General features: G+C 43.5%; 1 protein-coding gene across 1 annotated transcript in view; it reads left to right on the plus strand.

Moving 5' to 3' along the window:
• Window positions 1–16,750, plus strand: part of LOC124776755 (discoidin domain-containing receptor 2-like) — a 198,800-nt gene that overhangs the window by 125,499 nt on the left and 56,551 nt on the right. The window contains exons 5-6 of the mRNA XM_047251888.1: window positions 3,740–3,887; window positions 15,655–15,825. Coding sequence (XP_047107844.1) covers window positions 3,740–3,887; window positions 15,655–15,825 — 319 coding nt within the window. The remainder of the gene's footprint in view (window positions 1–3,739; window positions 3,888–15,654; window positions 15,826–16,750) is intronic.

Raw genomic sequence — 16,750 nt, forward strand, 5'->3', positions numbered from 1 at the left:
TGATAATAAGCGCAGGTGAGGTACTGATTCAAATGCTTTGTTGGATACGGGGCACTACTGGATCTACCTGATTGCCTTGATACATTGCTTTCAGTGCTTCACTTGAGAAATGTGCGACCTGATCTGCACTTTTGGATTCCATCCTGCTTGGAATTGAGGAGGTCATTCGGTTCAAGATACCTCTAATGGATGTCAAGGGTGATGGATAGTAGGATCTACGTGATAGATTATAATTAAGAGATTAAGAGCGTGGCTGGCTCCGTGGCATTCGACATAGAACCTGACAGGGATTCAATTGGGCCCTGGAGCTTTGTTCGGTTTTAATCATTTCAGCTGTTTCCTTACGCCATTGAGAATAGTACCTATTTCACCCATCTTTTCAGTGGTACGAGACTTAATCTGAGGCAATACACCAGGGTTTTCCTTTGTAAAAGAACATTTTAAAAAGTGGTTAAGCATTTATCCTTTTTCTTGTTACCCTCATGTCAGTTTCATCCGTGAGTGGCCGGGCTCTATCTTTGGTGCCACTAACAGCACGGAAGTGAAAAAAAGACAAGAAGCAATTTTAAAGAGACACGAAAAATGTAGACAACTACTGCGACAAAGCCGAATAAGATGTAACCAATATAATTAGGAGATTACTTGCTCCAAACAAGCTCTGCATCGTTCTAGGCGGAGAATGTGATAAACATATCGGTATCGTGTGTAGTTACTTCCTTGTACAAAGAATTCGGCTGCAATGAGTAGAGGAAGTGTCCAAATTCGGATCTTCATTTCGTTTTTGATTTTTAAAAAGTACAAAAAAGTACACAATTATATTTTAAAACATGTAATAATTACTTTATAATGTTATAACAATTTACATTTTACTCCAAGGAAATATCATTGAAAGTTATAATGAGAAAAATTACTTTCAAGAACCTTACACTTTGAGTTTGAATAAAAGTCGCCGAAATCGGATTCCTTCTAAAAATAAGCAAAATAGCAGTAAACAAAATTGGAAAATAATATTCAGTTACAGAAAACATCATTTAGTTTCAAAGTTGGTGTAGTATAATTTCTTCCAGAAAGTTATAGAACTTCTCTTTGGTTCCTTTGCTGAAGGCAAGAACCCTGCTATAGAATATTCCTGCTGGCTTTCTTTCGAACAATTTAATTTTGTGACGTTTAAGGAAAAAGACTAACTTTTCACCAGGAATTTCATCTTTTAAAGGGCGTTCAATGTTACATGTCTCTTCCAGCTGCATGTTCATTTTTCACTAGTCACAACGAGTAAGCCCAGGGAAGAAGCTTCCATAGCAAGACAACAGTAAACTTCATCAAAATCTTTATTCAGAATTGTAGGTCTGGTTGTTTTGTTCTTCCTGCTTCTTCTGGTGTAATGTACTTCATTTTGGTAGATAAAACTGTTTTCTAGCATTCTTCCACTAAATCTTTTCTTTCTGAAGTCCATCAACAGCTTTAGTGATTTAGGAAGGACTCCACATTCTTTGATTAACATTCCTCATTATCCTCTGCGAATTTGCAATAGGATTTCAAGATAACAAGGGTTTGTACTAATAGAAGCAAACATTAAACATGATTAGGTAAGTGTTGTGTACATAGTTCCGCGTAGTAAGCGCGTACACAACTTTCGCAATAGAGCGTGCCCCGCTAAGCACAACAGCGCAGGCGCAGCGCTCGTTCGTCTCCGCACTACGAGATGGCGCTGTCTTAGAGACTGACCAAATTCTGCTTCCGCCGATCCGCCTATTAATATGTAACGCAGCCCATGAGATTGCTGCTAACGTAGAACCTTTCTTCTCGCGGATCACACTCGCGCAGTGATACCTGAACGCTCGAGCTATTATAACGAGTGTACAGACCTCCGATTAGTCATCACCGCCATCAGTGTTTCGTGTGTGTCGTCGTGTTTAGTGTTCAGTGTTCACCGTCACACTCCCTCGTTCACCAGTGCCATCGTCATCTTCAGTGTTTGTGCGTCGTCTCATCAGTTAGCAGTGTGGATTATCGACGAGTGTGAACGGCTCCGTGTTTGTCTCTATGTGTCTCCTGTTTTATTGCCCACCGTTCTGTAACTTATGTGTCTTCTCCTGTTTTTGCTGCTTGTATATTCTATGGCTGAAGAGCAGCGTAGTGTGCTGCTGACAGCCTGCCTGTTGTACAGGCTTTAAAATAACAATAAAGTAAAAAAAAAGACTCCGATTAGTCAGTCTGCATTAGTCTGCATTAGTCTGTAGTCAAGTTTCAGTCTGCGCCTAATAAGATTACCATATTCCTGTACATAGCCATGAAGATAAATGAATAGACACTTTTGTCATGTATCAGAGATATGTGAGAATAAGATTAACGTACCAAGACCAAATGAACTTCAGATTGTCAATTGTAAATAGCATCCAGAGCCAAGTTAAGTTATTTTTATGCTTGTTATTATTTTAATAAATGTGTGTGAAAATTAATCAAGTTCTGTTTAAAGTTGGTCACCGTCAATCTGCTACTCTAAGCGTGCTTGTGGCATTTCTATCGTCTGACCTAACGGCAGAAGATAAACACGCCACGATAAGACCACGAGACATATAGCTGACACTCGCCTACTTCGTTAGAGCGACAAGTCAAATAATCTGATGGTGTGTGTATCGAAGGTCTTACAGTACGCACACCACAGTAGGGTGTCATGTTGAAGAAACGGAAGGGATCCAGTTTATGCAGCAGCATCGAACATGTTGTTAACCTTAACCAAACATCCAAACAAAACGGTTTAACTACAAACCCTATAGTGGAGATGCTGAGTCGCAGACAGGCACGACAAAAACACTGTTAAGCAAGTAAGCTTTCAGTCAGAAGTTCTTCTTCCGAATTAGACGACGTACGACGTACAGACACCACATTAACGTAAAAAAATTTTCAAATGTGTGCGAAATCTTATGGGACTTAACTGCTATGGTCATCAGTCCTTAAAGTTACACACTACTTAACCTAAATTATCCTAAGGACAAACACACACACCCATGCCCGAGGGAGGACTCGAACCTCTGCCGGGACCAGCCGCACAGGATTAACTCAAACGCAACTCATACACGCATGACCATTGTCTCTGGCTGCCGAGACAGTGGAAGTGCATGAGCTGCGTTTGCGTGAATGAGTGTGTTTGTGTGTGTGTATGTTATCTAATTCAGAAGAAGGCGTTTTGTCCAATTGATTGAAAGCTTCATTGGTTTTTTTAAGTCCGTCTGCTACTCAGTACCTCCAGTGTCACAATATTGTCATTATTGCATCCTGCATATTGCATTGTTCAGTTTAACGATGAATATTTATCTGAAACCTTAATATTCAAGAACGGGTAAGTAAAGGCTTACCTGATAATACGTAGAAGAAATAACGAGAAATTTTGCACAATGTAAAACCTTTCTCCACCATCAAAAATATAATGGCCAACTAATAAACAACAAGTGAAGGGGGTGATTGGTGCACTCTGTTACACGGCGTTAGACACCTGAATTAATACGCACAATGGGTTCCACTAGAGTTCAGGAGCTGCAGAGCCAAGAACCAAGTGTTCCTCTTTGTAGGGGGTGGGTAGTGGGGGAGGGGGGAGGGCGGGAACTTTCCTCTACTTATACGCTGAGCTGATACATACTGTTCATATTCCTGTCAAAGTGTGTTTTATGCTCCACAGACTGCTGAAGAAGAAACTGTCAGAAGACACTAACCACGTCCTTACTGTGTAATGATTCCGCAGGTGCTCCCAGGCAACACGAACACGTACACGGAGTCGCGGGTGGACCTGGAGCCGGCCGTGTTCGCCTCGCGCGTTCGCTTCCTGCCCTTCAGCCACTACCCCAGGACCGCCTGCATGCGCGTCGAACTCTACGGCTGCCGCTACACAGGTCAGTCTCGTAGCGATCAGCAGTCATAGCGTGAAGCTATCACTGCTTCACTTTCAGAGGGTTGTCTGTTGATTAGCAATGCCATCAAGGTGTTATCATTGGCCATCTGACCTAGAAGGGTGCTGCAGCACTTAGTACAAGTTAACGTCGGTCTCCTGAGAGGACCACACGGCAGTAGGATTTCTGATTCTTTTTTAAATTTATTGTACTGATATTGTGAGCTCTCCCAAAGCGGTTCGTTGTAACTCTAAGAAATTCTCGAGAAAATCGACTTCGAAGATTTCCGATTATGTTTAATATGTTAAAATAAGGTAGACGTCTTTCGACAAGCAATGTGGTTCTGTTGTGGAGTGGTCTCTCGCTGATTGGGAGATATGAGTGCGATTCCAACTGTAATCATATTTTAAAATAAAGGAGCTTGTTCCACGAGGACTCACGTGAAGTATAGAACTCATAAGACGCACAGGATTGGTAATCGCTAGAAACAGTCTCGTTTAGATATTTTTTCCCGTTTTTCCCATTCAGTTCGATTAACTAAGTGATTTAAATATAAAATTCATCAGTTATATGCTAATTAACACAACTAATAGTCACTTTACGAAAAATGTTCGCCTTCTTGTTTACAATTATACACTCCTGGAAATTGAAATAAGAACACCGTGAATTCATTGTCCCAGGAAGGGGAAACTTTATTGACACATTCCTGGGGTCAGATACATCACATGATCACACTGACAGAACCACAGGCACATAGACACAGGCAACAGAGCATGCACAATGTCGGCACTAGTACAGTGTATATCCACCTTTCGCAGCAATGCAGGCTGCTATTCTCCCATGGAGACGATCGTAGAGATGCTGGATGTAGTCCTGTGGAACGGCTTGCCATGCCATTTCCACCTGGCGCCTCAGTTGGACCAGCGTTCGTGCTGGACGTGCAGACCGCGTGAGACGACGCTTCATCCAGTCCCAAACATGCTCAATGGGGGACAGATCTGGAGATCTTGCTGGCCAGGGTAGTTGACTTACACCTTCTAGAGCACGTTGGGTGGCACAGGATACATGCGGACCTGCATTGTCCTGTTGGAACAGCAAGTTCCCTTGCCGGTCTAGGAATGGTAGAACGATGGGTTCGATGACGGTTTGGATGTACCGCGCACTATTCAGTGTCCCCTCGACGATCACCAGTGGTGTACGGCCAGTGTAGGAGATCGCTCCCCACACCATGATGCCGGGTGTTGGCCCTGTGTGCCTCGGTCGTATGCAGTCCTGATTGTGGCGCTCACCTGCACGGCGCCAAACACGCATACGACCATCATTGGCACCAAGGCAGAAGCGACTCTCATCGCTGAAGACAACACGTCTCCATTCGTCCCTCCATTCACGCCTGTCGCGACACCACTGGAGTCGGGCTGCACGATGTTGGGGCGTGAGCGGAAGACGGCCTAACGGTGTGCGGGACCATAGCCCAGCTTCATGGAGACGGTTGCGAATGGTCCTCGCCGATACCACAGGAGCAACAGTGTCCCTAATTTGCTGGGAAGTGGCGGTGCGGTCCCCTACGGCACTGCGTAGGATCCTACGGACTTAGCGTGCATCCGTGCGTCGCTGCCGTCCGGTCCCAGGTCGACGGGCACGTGCACCTTCCGCCGACCACTGGCGACAACATCGATGTACTGTGGAGACCTCACGCCCCACGTGTTGAGCAATTCGGCGGTACGTCCACCCGGCCTCCCGCATGCCCACTATACGCCCTCGCTCAAAGTCCGTCAACTGCACATACGGTTCACGTCCACGCTGTCGCGGCATGCTACCAGTGTTAAAGACTGCGATGGAGCTCCGTATGCCACGGCAAACTGGCTGACACTGACGGCGGCGGTGCACAAATGCTGCGCAGCTAGCGCCATTCGACGGCCAACACCGCGGTTCCTGGTGTGTCCGCTGTGCCGTGCGTGTGATCATTGCTTGTACATCCCTCTCGCAGTGTCCGGAGCAAGTATGGTGGGTCTGACACACCGGTGTCAATGTGTTCTTTTTTCCATTTCCAGGAGTGTATATTGCTCACAAAAAACTAATTTTCATTTGAAAGAAAAAAAATCGTTCAAATGGATCTGAGCACTATCGGACTTAACATCTGTGGTCATCAGTCCCGTAGAACTTAGAACTACTTAAACCTAAATAACCTAAGGACATCACACACATCCATGCCCGAGGCAGGATTCGAACCTGCGACCGTAGTAGTCGCGCGGTTCCGGACTGAGCGCCTAGAACCGCTAGACCACCGCGGCCGGCTTGAAAGAAAAATTCTTACTTACCCTCTCCGTATAGAAGACCATTAAACAAGATTGTATAGCTTTTTTGTGCTTCACGTAATTGCTCATAGATCATGCACCTTTGTTTCAAAATTCGATTCCATCAAGACTAAAGTCTCAAATCAGCGGGGATGCGCTCCACCACAGAGCCACATTGCTTGTCGAGAAACGTCTACCTTGCATTAGCCTATTAAACGATGCCGGAAAAGTCGAATTCGATTTTATAGAGAATTTTTTACAGTTGCGTCTGCGTTGTGAGAGATATATTTTAGTTCTGAACTGCACGTAAGATAAATACAAAAAAAAAAGAAAAAAAAACACATAAATCCGTCTTTCGTTTGATCCTCTCATCGGTTCGAACAAACTTAGCGTGTAATACCTAAAGTGTGCGAAGGCCGTAGAAAATATAACTGTAGTTAAAAGTGATATGGAGCTTTAATCGAAAGCCCGAGTCTTTTATTTACAGCAGTGTAGTGCTGTATCCATTTTTTCGTTTCCTGGTGATTCCTTCATGGCACTACAGATAATTTTGTGCAGTATTCTATGCAGTAGCAGCTGATGCTCAGTTAGGACTGCCAAGCCTTGGGCATCTTTAGTGAGCGTTTAGTGAAGAGTTTGTCTCCCGTGGATTATTACGAGTTTATTCCTTGTACTCATCACATTTGCGAGGGGTCAAAGATGGATTACAAAGGTGCCACCTAGTCTTAACGGGTGAGAAAGATCGACCTTAAAAACGCAGTTTTACGAGTTGTTATCTAGGTCGTTGCAGTTGCCGTTGTCGATGCAAGAAAGAACTTTCGGCTTCGGTCGACCTCTTTGGCAGCTGTCATCAGTCAGCATGTGAATGCCCTCCATTAACCCATATTGGCTGTAGACAGAGAGTGCATGGGGCACAGATTAGTTGTCAGCAGTGCAGAGGAACAACCTACTTCCGCTGAGACGACGATCATACCTCGCAAGTGGGCCACAACGAATTACAACTGAACAGCGTTACACGTTTAAAAACGATACGATACGATAGTTCGCCTAACTGGGAGACTGTAAGATCTACATGTGACTGCTTCTGATTCCTTCTATTGTTCTCTTGACGGGACATCCACGTCTATTGATATTCATCATCAACGATAAGATCCGCTACAGCTGCAAATCTTTTTTATATCCTAAAAGGACAGCACAACCCAGTTTCGTCCGCAGCTCGTGGTCTAGTGGTGTGTGTTTCTGCCTCTGGATCACGGGGTCCCGGGTTCGATTCCCTGTCGGGTTGGGGATTTTCTCTGCCGTGGGACTGGATGTTTGTGTTATCTTCCTCATTTCATCATCATCATCATCATCATCATCATTTGTTGCAGTGGCTAGATTGGATTGGGTGAAAAAGTTGGACTGTGTAAAAATTAGGACTTTGTACGGGCGCTGATGACCGCGCATCTGAGAGCCCCACAAACCTAAAATCATCACAATCCAGTTTCGGGATCAATGTGTCACCTTCAGGTGCATGTAATATGTGAGTCCATACAATTCGAATGACAGAGATAAAAGTAGGTTAAAATAGTGCGTCCTGGTACAAGGCATAAAACATGAGACCCTTTCTATTCCTAAGCTTGCTGGAAAGGCTCTCGCAGAGTAGGACAGGAGTCCGGGAATAAGGTCGTGCCAAATATGGATCCGTATCAAGTTTGAAAGGCCCTCTTTCAAACACAGTGCTGCATTCACACCTACCACGCCGTGCCAAGCATTTGGATACGGCAGCACAACCTCTCCAGCCGGTATTTCACCTTTGGTGTGTGCTTGGCACGGACTTGATGAGTTGTATTTAGACCTTTGTTTGAAAGACCACCTATGTTATTCCACAGTTGGCACGCCCTTAAATCTGGACCTTTCTCCCTTTCTGCTAGAAACTTTTGGCTGCTTAGGAACTGAGACGGCCTCCTGTGTTACGCCACGTACCAGGGATGCACTATTTTAACCTAATTTTATCTCTGTTATTCGACTTTTATGAAATCAAATTTGATATGCATCTAAAGAAGGCACCCAGGTCCCGAATCCAAGTTGTGCTTTGCGCCGGAGGTTCGAGTCCTCCATCGGGCGTGGTTGTGTGTGTTATTCTTAGCGTAAGTTAGTTTAAGTAGTGTGTAAGTCTAGGGTTCGATGACCTCAGCAGTTTGGTCCCTTAGAAATTCACACACATTTGAACATTTTGAAAAGTAAATATCAGTATTTTACATCAATTGGTGTCTACAATTCCTTAGCTGTACGCCGACTTTTCTCTGTGTGTTCCGTATGTGTGTGTACCTGCATAGACGTATGTTTGTGTTTCGAAGCGTGGTCTTGATTGAATGATTAATTATTTGTCTTTTAAGTTCCAGTTTCAGCAACAGCAACAGACAATTGCGAAGTATACACTAAAACACATTAAGTTCTATGAATGGTCTTACACCGGTCAAAAGACCAATATTTCCATCTCGGCCCCCTTCAGGATTAATTTTTACGAAGCTCAAGAACTCTTGTTAGGCTTTTCATGGAAAATGAATATTTGAAATTTAGTAAGGAAGGAAATGAGTTAACTGATTTCTTTCATAGTATTTACTAGCACAAGTGAATCACAGTTCCCACAGTCACATCCTTAGATCTTCGCTTAGTTGGTTGACAAATGGTTCAAATGGCTCTGAGCACTATGGGACTTAACATCTTAGGTCATCAGTCCCCTAGAACTTAGAACTACTTAAACCTAACTAACCTAAGGACATCACACAACACCCAGCCATCACGAGGCATAGAAAATCCCTGACCCCGCCGGGAATCGAACCCGGGAACCCGGGCGTGGGAAACAAGGACGCTACCGCACGACCACGAGATGCGGGCAGTTGGTTGACAGAGTTATAGGAAACTTGGGTTCCAAGGTTATGGCTATTTGTTCCCCGTCTTACAGATCAGTGGGATGTACTGTTTTTGTAATCACTAGCAATTACTTGCTCGGCAAGAGTCACGTGATAGTGCAATATGCATTACAAAGCCTATATGAGATTCCGTACGGAATCAGTACTAGTTTCTTAATATTTTTGATTGCACTTTTTTATTTAATTTCCAGGCATACAGGTAGGCCATCAGCAGCTATAATTACTGTTCTTGCTCAGATAAAGGTTATTAAATTTACTTTTTTCTGAATAAAATTCTATATGTATGCAGTAATGTATGCAGTAATTAACATTAATACTATTACATTTTATATGAACGTTTGTCGGAAGTTAAAGTTGATAGTTTATTTTTTATGGTGCTGCTGCTCACTGCTCTATTGTCAATGATACGATTATGAAAAGTGATAGCGTGTGTGGAAGGAAGCACCTAAATGAAGTAGGATATGGTAGTGACAGACGTTTCGTGACAGTATTACAAGTATATTTATTAAGTCATAGTCGGACATGATAATATGTAACTTGTGGCAGCTGGTATACGGTTGCTACATTAGACGGTCACTGTAACGAGTCGAAATTGGCAAGCTTGCGCAGTTGTGACTGACTAAAAATATTTTTAAGTTGATTTTGTAGGTACTGTGCTGAGCAGATGGGTAAATATAGCATGGCACCGTAATGGGATTATAAAGTTAGAGGAAACGGGAGGAATGGTGTTATTGGTGGCAAAAGCTGAATGTGCGTGAGAAGGAAGAAGAGAGGGTAACTGGAATGGTCTTCAAGGATTTGTGAGTGAGAGAGAAAGTGAATACACAAAGTGAGGCAGAATTTCTAATGTTTAAGGATCTACAACGAATATTAATATTTTGAGAGAGCGGAGATCTAGGCTATATCGGAGTAGACGAGAATTAAAAAGATGAAAGGTTTTCGGTGATTAAGAGTTGCACTAATACAATCGTTAGTAGTTATGTTTTATTTTGCGTCTGCTAGGTGAGAGTGCTTGCAGTAGAGGAGGCGTAAGGTGCTTTGGCGTCTTACTTGATTATGTACAGGGTTGAAAATGTTTATCTACATCTACATGATTACTCTGCAATTCACATTTAAGTGCTTGGCAGAGGGTTCATCGAACCACAATCATAGTATCTCTCTACCATTTCACTCCCGAACAGCGCGCGGGAAAAACGAACACCTAAACCTTTCTGTTCGAGCTCTGATTTCTCTTATTTTATTTTGATGATCATTCCTACCTATGTAGGTTGGGCTCAACAAAATATTTTCGCATTCGGAAGAGAAAGTTGGTGACTGAAATTTCGTAAATAGATCTAGCAACGACGAAAAACGTCTTTGCTTTAATGACTTCCATCCCAACTCGCGTATCATATCTGCCACACTCTCTCCCCTATTACGTGATAATACGAAACGAGCTGCCCTTTTTTGCACCCTTTCGATGTCCTCGGTCAATCCCACCTGGTAAGGATCCCACGCCGCGCAGCAATGTTCTAACAGAGGACGAACGAGTGTAGTGTAAGCTGTCTCTTTAGTGGACTTGTTGCATCTTCTAGGTGTCCTGCCAATGAAACGCAACCTTTGGCTCGCCTTCCCCACAATATTATCTATGTGGTCTTCCCAACTGAAGTTGTTCGTAATTTTAACATCCAGGTACTTAGTTGAATTGACAGCCTTGAGAATTGTACTATTTATCGAGTAATCGAATTCCAACGGGTTTCTTTTGGAACTCATGTGGATCACCTCACAGTGCCAGGTTTTAGGAGCGTCTATCATAATATGAACTGGTTGCCGTGTAACATGAAAAATTGTCGGGATTTCTGTAATGTAGAGTAAAGGATTCGAGCGGAATCACTTATAGGTAACTGAAGTAATAGTTTGAGTAGATGTTAACACTTATGGCTAAAGTTAGTTACACATACTACTCGTACTCTTCAATGGAAGTTTTACTGCTGGGTTTCACCTGCAGTGAACCCATTTGTTAGATTCTGATAAAGTGTTGCCACGGTCGATGGCCTTTACATCAGGAATAATAGTATCTAGTCTTTGTACAATAGTTGTAGCGTGAAAGAAGTCAGCACGGAGCGGTTATACCACCACTGTGCAGAGTGGTTGCCAGCGTCTTCCTGTTTATGGAAGCGTCTTCCGGCGCCCTCCATTGTACTTTGTAGGAATGCAGCTGCTCGCTTCCGCTGACCCTCACCTCACGCCAACTGCTTGACAGTTGAGCGTTTCCTTCTTTCGTTCCCCCATGGAAGACAAAACAGAACTTATTTCGGGCAACATATTAAATACTGTAAGCGTTGGCAGACAAAATACTGCAGACAGTTGTTTGGGCTAGACAGATATAACTGTCTCGTAAATAATAACTTGAAACCTCATTTTTATTCCTGTTATTAGCGGCACACTTGGCCGTGACTGCTTGACACGTTACTGCTGTTTTGAAGGATATGTACGGTTCATGTGCTCCAGTGCTGCCCCGGCAGTTATTTTCACTCTGGCACCCCATCTCATTGTTTACACGTAAATAATATGATCACTATTAAAAGAACGTCTATTTCGAATTATTCATATTCCACGGTGTACTTTTAAGTTCCATGACTTTTTCCTAGCGTTTATTTCTGTAGACATCGACATCTGTCTGCAGGAACCCATGCTAGGGGATGAGGCGGTCTGGATGACTAATATGTGTCATATGCCTTAGGATACAGATGTTTGTCGTATTGGATCGAGTTACCAGGAGGGGGAGAAAAGACATGAAAAGGGACAGACCGGTCTTGCCGGGGGCTTAAAAACGCTTCCACACCACGGAAATAGAACTGAAGCAAGAATCTGAGTCAACGGATCTGAATAATACAGGCGTGTTTAACTTTTCAGTAAGGTACAACTTACCCAGAAATTGTTCATAAAAACCAAGTGTAATTTATGAAAGAGTTCGACTTCCACTTGTCGAACACGATCTTAACTTCCTTAACTCCTACTTTTATTTGCATTGCATTTTATACTGTATGTGTAAACTCCGTTTACATTCCTCGTCTTTTTATTTTGACTGTATGGGTGAGATTACGTAAAATTCACCACTTGTCTTTAGCAGAAAAAGTTATTTGATTAGTAATTACTGAGAAGGAAGTTATAAACCACAGGTACAGATGCTGTAAGGAGATTTTACGAACTGCGTCACACAGTTAAGCGTGGAAACACAATGCACAATTGACAACTTGCTTTAAATGTAAGACTCCATGAAAAAGCATTCTGTGGAAGATTCTTTGGCTTAAGTAAGACGCAAAAACGAGAAATTACTGTAGATTACTGGTCTCCTACACTGAGAAATTCAGGAATTACTAAGCATCTGTGTGCTAGTGCACTTTGCATGTGTGACATATTGCTCGGTAGAGAGTGATGCAAGTGAATATGTTGTGTGTGTATGCATATGCGTGTATTAAATCGAAACCAACACGAGAGAGTCATGTATATGTTCTCTCAAAGCTCGCCTAACCGTCACAAAACGGTCGTTCTTCGCCATTTCGTAGTATAAAAACTATTTGATGTTAAAAGTGAGTTTCTCCAACAACAGGCGATCAAACTGTAGGTGACATGCTATATGAGACAAGACGGTATGTTAAGGAAATAAAGAAGTATCGTAGTCAAGCTTCAGCATGTAACTAATCAGAACAATATGGTAAAATGACGGAATATAGTTCTTTTTTACTTCTAATTGAGAGTGATTTGGCCGGCCGCGGTGGCCGTGCGGTTCTAGGCGCTCCAGTCCGGAGCCGCGCTGCTGCTACGGTCGCAGGTTCGAACCCTGCCTCGGGCATGGGTGTGTGTGATGTCCTTAGGTTAGTTAGGTTTAAGTAGTTCTAAGTTCTAGGGGACTGATGACCACAGCAGTTGAGTCCCATAGTGCTCAGAGCCATTTGAGAGTGATTTGAAACTGACGTGAAGTATAGATGTTACAAATGTGCTTGACAATGAGGCGTAATCCAAATTAGCTCGAAATTAGCTAATTGCACGATTAAATAAAAATCTCTTTACAGCCTACTGCGGCCCATATTTACGCTAATTAATCAGAGCAACGTCTAAAAGTGATGCAGTGTAACAGAAATCATTTGATATTTTCTGAATAAATGAACTCTAATTACTTACTTTAGGAATAACAGATAAATGCTTTGGATCAAGGCAGGCCCAAAATATCCGTATTATGGAAACGCACTGACCTCTATGGTTTCAAACACTGGTGACGAGCATAGGTAAGTTGAAAGTTCGAAAAGTTTTGGTACTATGTTCATATGCTGGAAAAGTAATCTTCAACTTCTTTTTATTGACGCACAATCGATTTCGGGGCTGTCAGCCTCATCCTCGGCCCCAAAGTCGATCGTGATACAATAAAAATAAATTGAAGGTTTTTTCGTCAGTCATAAGAAATTTATTCCTCCTTTCAGCTCGTCATACGACTGATTTCCCGTGTTCCATCACTATAGAATAAATAAACTTATCAGACGCTCAGCAAGGAAAACAGATCGCAGGAAACTGCCGACTCTAGTCAAAAGGTCTAGTCGGCCGAAAGAGCATGAATGCATTCCATTTCAGAAATGAAATGCCTGCATTAAAAAAGGTACTTCCAGTGGTAAGTAGTAAGAAAGTAGCGCCTACAAAAATAAACAGCCGCTACAAATAAATGAAAGATTAGGCTCCCAGTACGAAAATAGGATACGAAATGATACTGGACGTTTAATGCATATTAACGGTTCATTCTCCGTATAAATTGTACTAATGGACTTTGCGGTTTTACTGTCTGTCACTGCTCTAGCGGGAAGTGCGACCGCGAGGATGCAATGTAAACGTACCTTCATATATTCCCAAAAATTTCTTCCAGAATGAGCAAGTAATCGCCTTTCCTCGTTGTTCCGTACACCGACTGACTGGCCACCTCCAGAGAAACACTCACGCAAAAAGAGAGAGAACGACAAGGACCAGAAAGTATAGCCAACCTTTGACTTTGGCCTGTTAGTCCAACCTAGGTGATAGCGGCACAAACGGTACTGTTTATCGATGGGTAGTTGAATTTCGAAGCACCTGAATGGTGGACCTGCCGTGACGGTCTTTTCCACAGGCCTCCACGTTCACCTGACGTCATGCCATGCGATTTCTTTGCTTTGGGGTTTATAAAAAATCATGTCTACGTTCCGCCACTAGCTAATCATTTGTTAGAGCTGAGACACAGAAATTAAGTTCAAAAATGGCTCTGAGCACTATGGGACTCAACTGCTGTGGTCATTAGTCCCCTAGAACTTAGAACGACTTAAACCTAACTAACCTAAGGACATCACACACACCCATGCCCGAGGCAGGATTCGAGCCTGCGACCGTAGCAGCAGCGCGGCTCTGGCCTGGAGCGCCTAGAATCGCACGGCCACCAGAAATTAAGTGGCTACTGCTCTATTATTATGCATTTGTTAACAAAAATGTGGAAAGACGTGTTTTCACGAGCTGTGTTCAATAAATACCGGTAATGGAACACATTTCTCCTCGGCCAATTTCGGTCGATAAGCTTGCGGAATTTCTTGTGGGACACTGTGGAACATTCCTGCCTCAGCCCTTAGGCGTATAGTTTCATGAAGTTCCGGTAGTGGCGACTGTAAACGTAGCTTTCAAAATGGCGTCTGTAACGGATTTGCGTTCCAAGCAGCGAGCTGTCATTATTCTTTTGCGGAAAACCAGAGCATCGCAGACATTCATAGGCAATTTCAGAATGCCTACGGAGACCTGACAGTGAACAAAAGCATGGTGAGTCGTTGGGCGAGGCATCTGACATCATCAAGCAAACCTGTCCGATCTCCCGCTCACCGGGCGGCCGCACACTGTTGTGAAGCCTGGAACGTGCGGACACTCTTATTCGCTGTAGTCGACGGATCACGGGCAAACGTCTCGGTACTAAGCTGGCCTCGCACATGTCTTTGCACCCGAGAGAAGTTCACAAAAGTTTATTGGTCTTTTCTTCTCCATCCAACTTAGATTCTGTATCTTGCAGCTTCCAGTTTTCTTCCGTTTGGCCCAATGTAGGATGAACTGCACGAGAAGCTGTATGTGGACGCAGCAAGATGTTGGCACCGACCAGTAGAGTGGTATGATGCGGGCATTCAGGCATGCCTGTAAGATGGCGTAAAGCCGTCGCACTGAACGGTGTTTGTGTCGAGAAATATAATTTTGTAGTCAAAAGAGTGGGAAAGAATATGGTGCATTGGAATCCTAAATAAAACCAACATGCTTACAGAAAAAAAAGTGTTGCATTACTTACCGAACGCCACTCGTAGTTTGGATGTGTGCCGAATAACTGAAGATGCCCATATTGAACACTGGCAGGAAAAACTAGTTTAGTTGGTCTTGGCGTATAAGAAGTTGTAAATAATGTGAATTAAGCTTTTATAATGTACCATTGACACTAGGACATTCTTTTCTGGACACACTGATGTTATTGCTGTTGTGTATGGACTAAGTAAGCGTGAATGTGAAAACCAGCGCGTGTTTTGGACACCGTTACAGATGGCGTGCTGCGGTACTCGATGCCGCAGGGCGACAGCGAGGGCCCTGGAGGGCGCGAGTTGCTGGACGCGTGGTACGACGGTCGCTGGGAGGGCCAGGGAAGGCTGCACGGCGGCCTCGGGCTGCTCACCGACGGCAGCGTACGCGCAGACCTGGAGAGCCTCGCCACTGGTGAGTAGCGCACCTCAGTAGCAATCCAGCCCAACCGAGCCAAGAGTGCGCTGGCGATGTAGGTGGGAAACAGGCGGAGATATTCGTTCACTCGGGTGAAGCATCTAGTGGGGTACTTATGCGCACTGGCCAAAAAATTACCCACATGCATGGGATATCCCAAGATAAATGAACCAGATCAATCGGTCTCGCCGAAACAGGGCATCAGCTTTGACTCATGACGTAATGGGGTAATTGTGTGCGACGTAGTAAGTCTGAGGAAGAGAACACCACACAGACAAATTTTTATTTGCGTCTATACTATTATTTCTTAACGTTTTGGTGACAGACTGATCTACGGCGTAGATCGAAGTGTAAGTTAGGCTGAAAAATAACATCTAGTTGTTAGCTGGCGTAACCAACTATCGTAAATACGTAGTGTCGTCACATGAGATGTAGCGTTGAAACGACTTCTTCTTTACGCTGAAAAGTAACAGTACGGTTGTGAGTAGGTGAAGCCGTACGAAGGCGTTAATTTGGAGTCATCCTATTACCGTATGAACCGCCATTAGCCTTTATAACGGCCTCAATTCAACGAGTAAGAGAACCCAAAAGTTTCTTCAGGTACGCTATATCCTGCTGAACCTACTGGTTGACGATTGGATCCCATACAGCCACCAAACTTGTGGGACGCTGACTGCTACGTTTCACTAGCGCAACGAATAGTTCCAGGCATTTTATATGTGATTAAGGCCGAGAGATTTGAATAGGACTTGAGATTAACTTACTTTCATTTATTCCACTTCTAACAAGAAATAAAAATATAATGATAAGTGAATCATCAATTAAATATTTTATTGTCCAAGCAATAGCATCCAGTCGACTTGTGATACGGCGTGTTAGTCAAGTTATAAATTTATACGAGGGTTGCCCAGAAAGTAACGCA

This window comes from Schistocerca piceifrons, chromosome 1, assembly GCF_021461385.2.
Source record: "Schistocerca piceifrons isolate TAMUIC-IGC-003096 chromosome 1, iqSchPice1.1, whole genome shotgun sequence".
Classification (NCBI taxonomy): domain Eukaryota; kingdom Metazoa; phylum Arthropoda; class Insecta; order Orthoptera; family Acrididae; genus Schistocerca; species Schistocerca piceifrons.